The 13,124-nt window shown below is 42.2% G+C and overlaps 1 protein-coding gene across 1 annotated transcript in view; it reads right to left on the bottom strand.

Moving 5' to 3' along the window:
• The window catches only part of LOC308470969 (cyclic AMP-dependent transcription factor ATF-7), a 107,148-nt gene that overhangs the window by 72,054 nt on the left and 21,970 nt on the right, over window positions 1-13,124 (bottom strand). The window contains exon 2 of the mRNA XM_080994727.1: window positions 8,528-8,592. Coding sequence (XP_080850853.1) covers window positions 8,528-8,575 — 48 coding nt within the window. The 5' untranslated portion in view covers window positions 8,576-8,592. The remainder of the gene's footprint in view (window positions 1-8,527; window positions 8,593-13,124) is intronic.

Genomic DNA, 13,124 nt, shown 5'->3' with positions numbered 1-13,124 from the left:
ACTCCATGCTGGAAATGCTACTTGAGGAACCGGCGGACTGTGAACCTAATGCTTTAGGGAAGGGATGAAGAGTTCCTTTTGGCTGGCGGGCCAAATTCAATTGTGGCCAATTCTTTCTAGGCCATATTAGACAGGTGGGCAGGTTTGCTCACCTGCCAATTATCTGACATCATATGACATTAGTTGGATCTAACTCCCTGCCTGTGCTGCTGATTGTTCCTTTGCAAGAATTGCTTGCATTTGTCACCATTTAAATGTGTCACAAATTTGGCCCATGGGGTGGAGGTTTCCTATGCTTTCTTGACGGGGAGCGCAATCCTGTCTAAAAGAAGTGGAACACTATTTCCCAAAGGAGATAAATCGCCTGTTCACAGCACCTCCATATTGCCAGGATTATGTTTCTTTCTTTTTTTGGTCTCTCATCCGGCCCATTACCAACAGCAGTCACTGGCTCAGAACTTTCATTTTCACCTAAGCCAATTAAATAGAGCTGGGAGTTATGAAAGTACTGCCAACACTTCCCACTAAATCTCTGGATGATCTTTCCCTGAAGTTCCATGTAGATGCTAAAAAGTATGGGGGCAAGACAGAATCCTGCAAAATTCCTTAAGACCTCCTGAACCCAGCTGGAGAATTTCTCCTCCCAATGTTATTGGACATGAAGGGAAAGTATGTAGTTTGGCCTAACTGGTCCACATCCCCCATCCTGCAGTTATTTCACAAGGCCAGGCAATGCTGTTGCCTAAAAGCAGATCGAAAGGAATGGGGGAAATGTAGGGAAGTATGGACCTTTAGGAGAAGGATTCTGGCAAAGAGCTAACTAACACAAGAGTAAAATTCAGGGATTTAAAAGTTAAAGGGAGATGCTTCCCCTTCATATTTACTTTTCTAGCAGAGAGACATTCATCGTGCATTAGTTTGGATTTAGGCTATGTGATCAACTCTCAGTAACCAACTACCAACCCAGTTACCCAAGTGGAGGAAGGGAGAAACTACTCTCAAAATGGATGCAAGTTTTTGTGTTCAAAAGCATCAGTGTACTTATACGAGATCTTTTCTACAATCACGTGATTTGCCACTAAAAAGTCAAAGAAAGCAAGGGCAGCCTGTCACTGGAAATCTTCTTGAAAGAAAGAGAGGGCACCTTCTCTCTTCCCCCCTCCCTCTTTCTAATACAAGAGCTTGTATAACAGGAATAATCTATATTGGTTTGTATTATACCAGCTATAAAACACACCTTGGCTTCAGTGCCATGTTTAACCAATCACAGAAGCCATTTGTTGGCTCGTATATTACAAAGCAATAGAGATTTAAGGGATAATGGTTATAGTGGCAGAGTATACAAAGCAATAAACTACTTTTGGAGGTTGGTTAAATGCCAAGTGGTGCTGAGGCTTCAGTGCCATAAACATTATTTCTATTATATGACAAGATAAGAGGATACAATAAAGCACAAAGAGGGGGAGTCATTTTCTGGCCTCATGCAGGTTCTGAGCTTTTGATTTCTTGGATGTTCTGCAGATGACACCCTTAGAAGCATAGGCTTAAGGGGAATAAATTCTCCGGGAGGTGGGTTTAAAAAGCAGACAATTGTTTGAGGAAATGGCTTGTATAAAAGTAGTGATGCGATCAGACTCTAAGTGGTGATTTGTGGTAAGTATTAAAAAGTGAAATGTTCCAATTTTTTTCCTTGGTAGCTGTCTAAATTCTCTGCCTTCCAGAATACAGCCAGTGTTACTGCACTACTCATAAAAAAAAATTCTATACTACAAGGCAGTTGTACTGGATAAAGCACACTAATGACAGCCTTCTATTTTAAATACTTTATAACACCATCTACAAATTCCATATGTTTGGGATTTTAAAAAGTGAGTGGAAAGGGAATTCATAGCGTTAACATTGAGCTGCTATATTTTGTGACAGCCAGACAACGAGTGAACTGCACCTTTCAGTTGAGTTGTGGTTTTTTTTTTAAGCTAGAAAAGGGAGGGTTGATTTGTTTTTAGTTTTATGGTACTGAAACATGCTCAGTATGTCCTGTGGCAGATCTTGGGTATCTTGTCTATTCAAGGGATATGGGTTGTGTGTACCCTGCTTAGGGTTGTATTGATGGCACAGATGTTGCAGAAGCACCCTACTATGTGACCAGTTATATTTAATTTTGCCGGCCACTAAAATACACTAATCCAAAAAGCAAATGGTGGTGAGCTGAGCTGTGAATTGAACATGGGGTGCTTCGCCGTGAGCAAAAAAACAAACTGATTCCACTCCATCTGCATCCCTGATGTGGCAATTTTATTGTGTGAAATAGCCATCAGCTCCTTTCTCTACTGAAGGCAATTTTATGTCTCTAAGACAGTTAATACAAGAGTGTATTTCAGTAGGTCTAATGAGAAGGTTGCATCATTATACATTTTTAAGTCAATACCTTTCTGCTTTAATGACATCGCTAAAGTTTATTGCTCACATTCAGCTCCACTGAGGATGTGTTTTATTATCTCAGAGTATTTTAAATAGCTTTAGAAGATTATTTTAAGTAGCCATTGGGGATGCCCAGTATCTCTGCCAACTATTTGGATCTATTTCACTTGACACTTTCGGCTAAAACGCAGAGCTGCTTCTTACAACAAGTTTTCTTCTCTGCATAGATATCACAGTACTGTCAAAACCTCTATGTTAAACTGACACTTTCCCCTTCAAACATTATGTACATGAAGCTTGCTATTACAGTCTGTACAGAGGGGGAATTTTATTAGTCTTGTGTGAAAAAGTAAAACGGATATTTATGTAAATAACGGAACTTTATCCATTTGGTTGGATTACTATATTACTGTGAATATACAGAAATAAATAGCCTGGGGAAAAGGCATTTAAGCCCTCAATATAGCTATTTGGGTACACTTTGACTGTATCTGTTTCTCTTCAATATCAGTATATCAATAAGCAGAAAACCTGATGTTCAGAAACTCATCCGAGTTTGTATATTATGGCAACTAAGAGCAGGAAAGGCCAACAGACCACCGATTTCCCCAAAACGAAAACACCTCCCTAACTCTCAAATACATGTTATGTAAATATAAAGTATTCTACAATATTCTTACTCCAGAAATTGCAACTCTGGGTTTAAAATTATAGGGCAACAGGTTTAATTTAAACAATAGCTTTCAAACTACCAGTCCAAAACAGCCAAGAACCTTCCAGAGATAAGACTATGGAATAGATTTCCTTGGAGGTTTCCAAGGCAAGGCTGGCCAAACAGCTATCAAAGTGACTTTAGGCTGTGGATATCTTGTCTCAGGGCAGGAACTGCCAATGGGCAGTGATTAAATGTGATTATACTATACTACACATGAAGTGCTTAGGTAGCGCCTGAAAAACAAACCAACCGCAAACCAAAGGACAAAAGCCTTAGACTTGTTTCTCTTCAACTACATTTAAACAACTCATTTTGAGAGCATAGTCTGTGTGCCAATGTGATGTAGTGGTAAGTGCTGGAATTGAACAGAGGAGAACTGAGATTAAGCCACTGTTCAACCACAGAGCTTATTGGGTGATCTTGGGCTAATTGTTATCTCCCAGCCTAATTTACCTCAGAAGATTATTAAAAGCATAAAAGATATGGATCACAACCACAACCCCTGAAGCACTTTGGAGGAAGAATTAAAATAAAAAGAATCTGTCTCCACTCCAGCAGATATTAGACATTTGTTGTCAGTGACTAGGGGCAATCAAGTAGTAACAGGATGGGTACTACCACTACCAACATCGACACCCCATTTTCAAACTAGGTTTCCTGAAGACTTTATAAGGCCTGTTTATAAGGCACCCAACAGTAGGTGCTTGAAAAACTCTGGATCCAATCTGGATTTATGTAGAGTTTACTCCTTAGCCTTTTAGCAATGCAGCAGAGGTTTAGGATCAGAGATTTCCTTCTCCTAGATAGGCTACTTTCCCAGGCTGATGAGCCCCCTCTGCCCCTCACTCCCCTCTACAATACATGCAGAAACCACGCAGAAACCACTTTCTTGATCACTGGACCCAGTTTTGGTATTGTCCGCCTAATCTGCCAGGACCTGTCTTTGCATGCAGGAGAAGCCCCTAATTGATGAAGAGTTTGAGACCTATTGGCCACCCTCACCTGGTTTAGCCAGTCAGCCAAAGCCATTCTTGGGGTGTGGCCGCTGTTGCATGCTGACAGCTTCTAGGAGCTACAGGCGAGAGCTGACTGCAGGGTGAGGACCAAAGGTGGACAAACTATCCCAGGAGCATGAGGTGTCCTCCACCAGAGGTACTACCCCTCCCCTAACCCCCCCATACACCCCAATATTTGACTGGATGGCCAAATAGGAGGGCTTATGAGAGCTTCAAACTGGAATTGGAAGTCAGTTAAAAAAACACACCTTCTTTAAATTAAAATATATCCATCTACAAAGGATTTCAGATGGTACATTCTAGGTGAAAACTGAAAGGTTTCAAAACTGTTCAGAGGGCAGCATTTGATATGTTTTTCTTTGCAACCATGAGGGCTAGACGCATACCCTAAAAAAGTTGAAGTTAATGTGACTTAGAACTGTATACAGTCTCAGGCACAGGAAGTTTTCGATCCCCCTGCCTCCACTCCCTCTAAGAGACACATTCTTGTCAAGCAACCACTTTAGGGCAGGAGCTGGAATGGAAAGATTGTCACCTGTCCTCTTAGAAAAGAAACTAGATAAACGACCTTCAGCTGAATCTTTTTAAAAGAAGTATATGCAGCACATTTAGAACTCAGCTGTGTCACATCAAGCTTACTGCTGGGAAGTGATCATGTACAGAATCCAAAAATAACAGCCATTAAAGACCTAGCAACCAAAAACATGTTTACAGGCCCATTAAAAGCCCAGTAGCTTGGATTATAGGGTGGAGGGGATAGCAAGCTCATCAAAATCAGTTTTAGGTCACCGTCCCTTCATCACAACAGCACTTTCCAAAAAAAAAAAAAAAAAAAAAAAAAAAATAGAATGGAAGAAATTGGGAATCAAGTTAATTGGTGCCACAAATGCTGCAATAATGAATGAACATTTCATATTGTTAACGTGCTTTCAAGACAGAAGTGGAAAGGCTTCGCAGCAATACTTTTCAGCTTGTATTTCAAATTTATTTCACTTGCTCTTACTTGTTCCTGCTCTTCCCTGACCCCACCAAACACTCCAGTAAAGAGAAGGGATGGCGGAGAATTTTGTTTGGTTCACATTTTTTCAGCATATTGATTCAATATGTACCCCCAATAACATATTGGGCAGTATTCTACTAACAAGTCCCATCAATGTAAGGGTCTGCTCTTGAGTAATGGGTCTCCCCCCCCCCATGCCACCCTGTGCCCTCCCCAAATCTGCACCAGAGGTTTGGGGAACTCCTAGGACAGCTTGGGGTATAGAGAGGTGAAGAAGATTCCATTGAACAAGCAGAAATCCTTGAACTGGTGGAATGACTGCCTTGGTGCTATGCTGGATTTGATCCAATTATTCTGTGGATTTAGCAGCCCTTCAAGTTTTGTGATACTATTATCTACTTATACAAAAATGTATAAAAACTGTATTTTTATCAAAGAATTGTTGTATTTTAGGGTAAAGTATATTTAGAAATGTGTACTCAGAATATACGTATTTAGATATGTTCATAAATAGAAATTTTTCATACATGTGTTAAAAAAAATCAGATTAACATGGAAACAGGGATTTATGAAGATATGTAATAATAATAGTAATAATAATAATAATAATAATAATAATAATTACTTATACCCCACCCATCTGGCCGGGCCTCCCCAGCCACTCTGGGTGGCTCCCAACAGATTATTAAAAACATGATAAAATATCAAACTTTAAAAACTTCCCTAAACAGGGCTGCCTTCAGATGTCTTCTAAAAGTCAGATAGTTGTTTATTTCCCTGACATCTTATGGGAGGGCATTCCACAGGGCGGGCGCCACTACAGAGAAGGCCCTCTGCCTGGTTCCCTGTAACCTCACTTCTTGCAGGGAGGGAACCGCCAGAAGGCCCTCGGAGCTGGACCTCAGTGTCCGGGATGAATGATGAGGGTGGAGATGCTCCTTCAGGTATACTGGGCCGAAGCCGACATAAATGCCATTAACACATGAAATTGATAGGCACTGGGAACAGACTGATCTACCCATCCTTAATAGGAGACAGGCAGAGACAACTAAGAGTTGAAGGCAGTAATGCTTTTGAATGCCAGTTACTGGAAACCATAAGAGGGCTCCTCTGCTCAAAATCCTTCTTGTGGGTTTCTCACAGGCATTTGGTTGGCCACGTTAAGAACAGGCTGCTGGATTGGATGGGTCACTGGCCTGATCCAGCAGCCTGGTTTTACGTAAGAACCACTAAGTATATAGGAGGGTGTACTTTTTAGCATCCACAAACTACAAACCAAGATTTCATTTCATTATGACACATTATAAGCTGAAGTGGCAGCATAAGACATTCTGTTCCTCTCAGACTACATAAAAAGCATATTAATGGATGTGATGAAACCATTCCATCTTTCAAAGTATTATGTACATTCCTGGGCCCCATCCCATATGCATCATATTATGCAAAATAAATTAGTTCCCAATTGGAGAAAATAAAAGGGGATGCATTAATTGTATGAGTAGGATTTTCTTTTCCCCCCCTTTTGAATGGAAGGCAGAAGGAAAAGAAAAGGGGCAAATTGAAGACACGGTTTCTCTAAACGTAGGCAGATAAACCCACCTTTGAGCACACCATTCTGAAGGCTGATAGAAAGCTCATTGAAGAAGATCCTCACATCAGATTAAAAGGAAAAAAAATATGTTGGCATGTACAAGGAACTTGCGGTGGATGACAGTAGTGAGCACTGACTGGTCACATCTCTCAGACATAGACAACTGCATGGTCTTGACATGCGTATAGTATTTTCCCCCTATGTATTTACAGATCTGTATCTCTGCTACCACTCACAGAATCACAGTTGAAGGGACCACGAGAGTCATGAAATGCATGAATCTTGTGTCCATTGTGGGGCTCAAACCCACAATCCTGAGATTATGCTCTACTGAACATATACAATAAACTTGCTAGAAATGCACCTGCAAAACCTTGCAAGAGAAAGAGGCTACTTCATCAAGCCACAGTGCTAAACTGTTTGCTGTATTAGTTAAGTCTTAGTAAACTTCCAGTAACTGAGTTTCTTAGGCTGGAGTGTGTCCTTGAGCTGTGATAATGCTGCTTGCTTACCTGGATGGAGGACAGTTATGCGTAAAAGCCTTCAGCTTAGGCATGGCTGGAATGTAACCTCCTTTTTAAAGACAAGTCACGCCCATTGCTCTGCCCCCCCCCCACTTTTGCCTCTCTAGCATGTGGCCCCCACTGAGTAGTTCTGCTCTCCTTGAATACATCAGAGAAATAACAACTTCAAAAGGCTCTCCTTAATAACCTATCGCACTCTCGCCACTAATGAGGTAGGGAGACTGTGTGCAGGACAGAGTGAGCGAGTTTGGGTTGCCAATGCCCATTTCAGCCATGCTTACTGCTTGCACGAGGCCTTTGCAGGTTTAGCCAACAGTGAATGTGCCCCTTGGACCAAAGAAAAGACTGACCCAGCACTTCAAAGTGTAATATAGCGAATATAGATTACAGGGTGACCAGTTCATGAAAATGCTGAAATGTGCCACATTGGTGCAGCCTTCTCTGTGGCACCAGTGTGGAGAACAGAATCCTGGCAACCCTGGGAGCCGGATGCTTTTGCAGAATGCTTCTGCACTCATGACTGGCTGGAATGTTTTGCAGAACGAAAATGGTCAGTGAATATGACTTTACAGAGAGGAAAAGAAAAAGGGGGAATTGGGCATTTTTGTTTTGTTAAAAGGAAGAGAAAGTGTATTAATGCAGATTTGGAATGAGTGAGTCATTGGGGTGCTTCAATTTTCCGCCAATTGCTTTCATCGGTCACAGGTAAAGTATACCATGCTGCCTGTATGAATAAAATGTCAAAGCTGATACACATTTTATTACATACATGTATACTGCATGAAGACTTCATTGTCTAAGATGTGTCAAACCAGCATAATCTGTTTTGCTACCATGCTAGTAGCCCAATCCAACACATACATTTAATAAACAGATACATTATAAGCTGCTTTTCAAAAATATCCTAAAGCAGCTAACAAATTAGATTGTGTGTTTTCTTTTTCAGGCTTGTTTGACAAAAGAAGAGAACATTAACTGGAGATCAGAATAGGGTTTTCCCTTTCCAGGCTCCATGGATATTATTGGGGATGTTGGTTGGTATACCAAAAGAACACCAATACGGCACAAAAGACAGGCAAATTTCATTACTTTGGAGCCCTTGCACTTGGTCGTAACTTGGATTTACGCACTGCAAATCCTCCGATCTGATTACCTCCAGTGATCACGTAAAACACTGGCTTTAAACTCTTTGCCTTAGTGATAAAACAGCCACTTTGATTCACAACGATACACTCGTAATAAAGTATACTGTAAACGTACCTGTCCGCAGCCCGGGGCATTGCACACAAATGGCCTGTCGTCTCCCATATTTTTTCACAGCTGAGCTACACAAGACACACACACAAAAAGCAAGGGGTGGGAAAGAGGAAAGAGAAAAATAATTTAATAAAGTGAATACCACCAATTATGTCACACTTTTCAGGAATACAGTTCATCTGCAGTAATAATAAAGGGGGGGTGGTAATACAAGATGGACCATTGCTTTAAGGAGCAGGGAACACCAAGAAAATTCCCAGGGCTACTGTCCATTCTATTGTCGGCAAGCAGGGGTGACTACAAAGAAACAGTTCCTAGACTGCACCCTGAGTTAAAGTCCTACAAACAGGTCCTGCAAGCATAACTCCATTCTGCCAAACAAAAAGGATGGGAGGTGGCAATGGGAGAGTAGAGTTTTTCTCCAAGTTTTTCCTGGAGAGATCTAGCTCAAATATATGCCAACACAGGATTCACACAAAATTATCACACATTAAATATTTTCTTAAAGGGATGCGGGTGGCGCTGTGGGTTAAATCACAGAGCCTAGGACTTGCCAATCAGAAGGTCGGAGGTTTGAATCCCCGCGACGGGGTGAGCTCCCGTTGCTCAGTCCCTGCTCCTGCCAACCTAGCAGTTCGAAAGCATGTCAAAGTGGAAGTAGATAAATAGGTACCGCTCTGGCGGGAAGGTAAAACGGCGTTTCAGTGCGCTGCTCTGGTTCGCCAGAAGCAGCTTAGTCATGCTGGCCACATGACCCAGAAGCTGTACGCCAGCTCCCTCGGCCAATAAAGTGAGATGAGCGCCGCAACTCCAGAGTCGTCCGCAACTGGACCTAATGATCAGGGGTCCCTTTACCTTTAAATGTTTTCTTATGCCACTCTAGCACATGCACGGAAATGCACAAAGTAGCCTTTCCTCGTGAGATGCTTCGGGGCAAGTCATGAGGGTGATACAAGTCACGAGTGCAAGAGTTGCCTCCAGCCACCACCTGAATGCCAATGGACCAGGCAAAAGTCCCACAACACACTTAGACCAGACCATTTGGATACATTTCATGAATGGACTTGATCCCTCAAATAAGCGCTATTCATACACACACGGATATTCCATTAGCCAACTGATCAAAGAAATCCAGGTATCCATCCCATTTGGGAAGGGGGGATGTCATTTAGCAGTCACAGAAAGAGTCAATGGCCCAGGCAACAGAAAAGGTGTGGAAGCCAAGAACAGTCTAATCACTCTTCCATTTCATCCCCTCCATGTTTGTTTTGCAGGTCCCAGCCCCTAATTCTGATTTGCTGGATGAAGAGGGTTTTTTTTAATGCCATACACTTTTTGATCATCCTTATTCTTGATTCCCCTATTCTTGATGTAGCACAAAAAGAGGTGCACTTTTCTAAAGATGCTCTACAAACAGACATGTGCAAATAAGTAGCAAGGAGATAAATCCAAGGCCTCTTGATGCACATACAATATATTCAGTGGGAGAGAGCAAGAAATTGTAATTAATTAAGGGATTTTAGGAATGGCACTCCATTTTACAAGGCCATAATCTGGCTCCCTGGTGGATAAACTACAAGACTGATGGCAAGAGTAGCTTGTCACCGACAATAGCTGAGGATAACAAAGCATCCGTCCTGTTATGCTGTAAGTGGAGCAATTCTTATTAATAAAAAAGAAAGAGTAAATAAAAAAAACCTTATCATGTAAATTCTAGAAATTATAGTTCCATCCCCCATTGTTTTTTAATAGCAGGATTTAAAACGCCGTAATAAAGCAAACTTTATCCCTTTGGGGAATTTGCTACTCTGACATATTGCAGCTGTTTACATTTCTTCCAATCATCTCCAAACACAAGTTGAGGAGCTAGCAGTCTGTCAGAAGCTGACAAATATTAGCCACTGAGGCATAATTGCAGCCATTGTGGAATAAAAATGTATTCAGAAACACAAGTTCTCCTAAGTCTGCTTTGCATATGCAAATTCCAAGGCTAGACTGCCAATGTGTATCCAGTTAGTTGCAAGGTGGATTAGATGTGCCTTTATAGACGACTTCCTGGTTTCCTCTAAATTACAGTTCCCTGCAACTTCTGAACTGGTAAACTGTGGTTTGAGCAATCCCTCCAAATAAGGATCAAACCATGATTTACAATTCTGGTTTGGAGGATTATTCAAAACCACAGTTAACAGTTGAACATCACAGCAAACTGGGATTTGCAATGTAATGACTGAATAATAAATAATAATAATAATAATTCATTATTTATACTCCACCCATCTGTCTGGGTTTTGCCAGCCACTCTGGATGGCTCCCAACAGAATATTAAAACCACGACAAAACATCAAACATAAAAATCTTCCCTAAGCAGGGCTGCCTTCAGATGTCTTCTAAAAGTCAGATGGTTGTATATTTCCTTGACATCTGATGGGAGGGTGTTCCACAGGACAGGCACCACTACCAAGAAGGCCCTCCCATAAACTATGCTAGTTTAATTATTTATTTTATAAAATAAGAGTTCTCCTACTCTGGCAAGCAAAGCACACACAATCTCATTAGCAGCATGCTTCTGCTACTGAAAGCGTAGAATGACCCTATCCCCTTAATTTTAAACCTAACCTTAACCTGAACTTAGTACGTACAGCAGTATGAAGGAAGTGTTTATCAAAGGTATAACTCTTTAGGTATAACTCTTCGGAGGCCAGTGCAGAGCCAATGTTCATAAGTCACAGGGTTTAAGAAGGGCTGTGGGATTGTTCAAGTTGCCCAATGTGTTTTTCAAAAAATGTCTATTATATTCCCTTTGTTTTGCAATCCCTGAGGGCACCTGGATTTTCAAAGGTTTTACATGACAACACATGCCCCTGTGTAAAAGGGAATAAACTCAAGAGTGGTTTCGAAACATCACACAGTATGTGCTGCCCTGAAAACATGCAGTCACTAGTGCATTTAGCTTACAGCATTTATATATCTGGTAGTGGCTGAAAAGGGAGGCTTGTAGGAGCCTGAGTAGCAGTGATGCATGCATCTTGCAAACTTAAGATTGCTTCAAAAAGGGGTTTAGATACATTCCAGGCAGATGAGACCATCAGTGGCTTCTAGTCATGTAGTCCCTTCAGTGCTGGAGGCAGGATGCCTCTAAATACAGTGGTACTCTGGATGCGAACGCAACCCACGTCTGTGCGGGTCACGATTTGCTGCTTCTGCGCATGCCATAATTTTGAGCGTATATGCATGCACGAGCGGCGAAACTCGGAACGAATGCGTTCCGTTATTTCCGTGTCGTCGCAGAGCACAACCCGAAAACACTCAACCTGAAGAAACTTCAACCCGAGGTATGACTGGACCAGTTCCTGGGAATCACAGGTGGGTAGAGTGCTGTTGCACTCATGTGCTGCTTGTCAGCTTTCCATAGGCATCTGGGTGGCCACTGTGAAAGCAGGATGCTGGACCGCATGGGCCTTTGACCCAATCCTTCAAGGCCCTCCTTACATTTTTGTGCACATCCCAATGTGGCAAACTTCCTGCAGGAGTTACCAAGCAGCATTTGGTGGCGCTGTGGGTTAAACCACAGAGCCTAGGACTTGCCGATCAGAAGATCGGTGGTTTGAATCCCCGCGACGGGGTGAGCTCCCGTTGCTCGGTCCCTGCTCCTGCCAACCTAGCAGTTCGAAAGCATGTCAAAGTGCAAGTAGATAAATAGGTACCGCTCTGACGGGAAGATAAACGGTGTTTCCATGTGCTGCTCTGGTTTGCCAGAAGCAGCTTAGTCATGTTGGCCACATAACCCGGAAGCTGTACGCCGGCTCTCTCGGCCAATAAAGCGAGATGAGCGCCGCAACCCCAGAGTCGGTCACGACTGGACCTAATGGTCAGGGGTCCCTTTACCTTTATCTTACTTTGTAACACACAAAGCTGCTTCCTCTTATGGAGGGACGAGCATCTGATTACATCCATACTCTATTTTAGGAGAGCCAGTGTGGTGTAGTGGTTAAGAGCGGCAGACTTGTAATCTGGTGAACCGGGTTCGCATCTCCACTCCTCCACCTGCAGCTGCTGGGTGACCTTGGGCTAGTCACACTTCTCTGAAGTCTCTCAGCCCCACTCACCTTACAGAGTGTTTGTTGTGGGGAAGGGAAAGGAGAATGTTAGCCACTTTGAGACTCCTTCGGGTAGTGATAAAGCGGGATATCAAATCCAAACTCTCTTCTTCTTCCCCAAGACCATCACACATGGCTCTGGTATGAATGAAAGTACTGGAACCACATGACCCAACAATGTTAAGGCTTGCATCCTTGAGGCAGAAGAAACTATCCACATTTCATTCTGCTTCCTCAAAAGAACTCTTCTATTGGCTGTTGGATTTTTGGCAAAGCGGTCAACTTAAGTTCACACACACACACACACACACCACTCCTCTCTCACCATGTTAGAAGTTTCACATGTTAAACTTATGAAACATGACCTGTATGCGCTCATTTGAGCATGCCGTCAGATTATATCAAATTTAATCTGATCAAATTGCTTCAATGAAGTCTAATTTTAGTAACAGACAGGACAAGACTATGACTAGATACTTGGGAATATAATGTCTTTGCTCCTG

The sequence above is a fragment of the Podarcis pityusensis genome, assembly GCF_964106645.2.
Source record: "Podarcis pityusensis genome assembly, chromosome: 2".
NCBI classification, from domain to species: domain Eukaryota; kingdom Metazoa; phylum Chordata; class Lepidosauria; order Squamata; family Lacertidae; genus Podarcis; species Podarcis pityusensis.
Note: the sequence above shows the minus strand (reverse complement) of the source record. Positions and strands in the feature narration are given on the sequence as shown.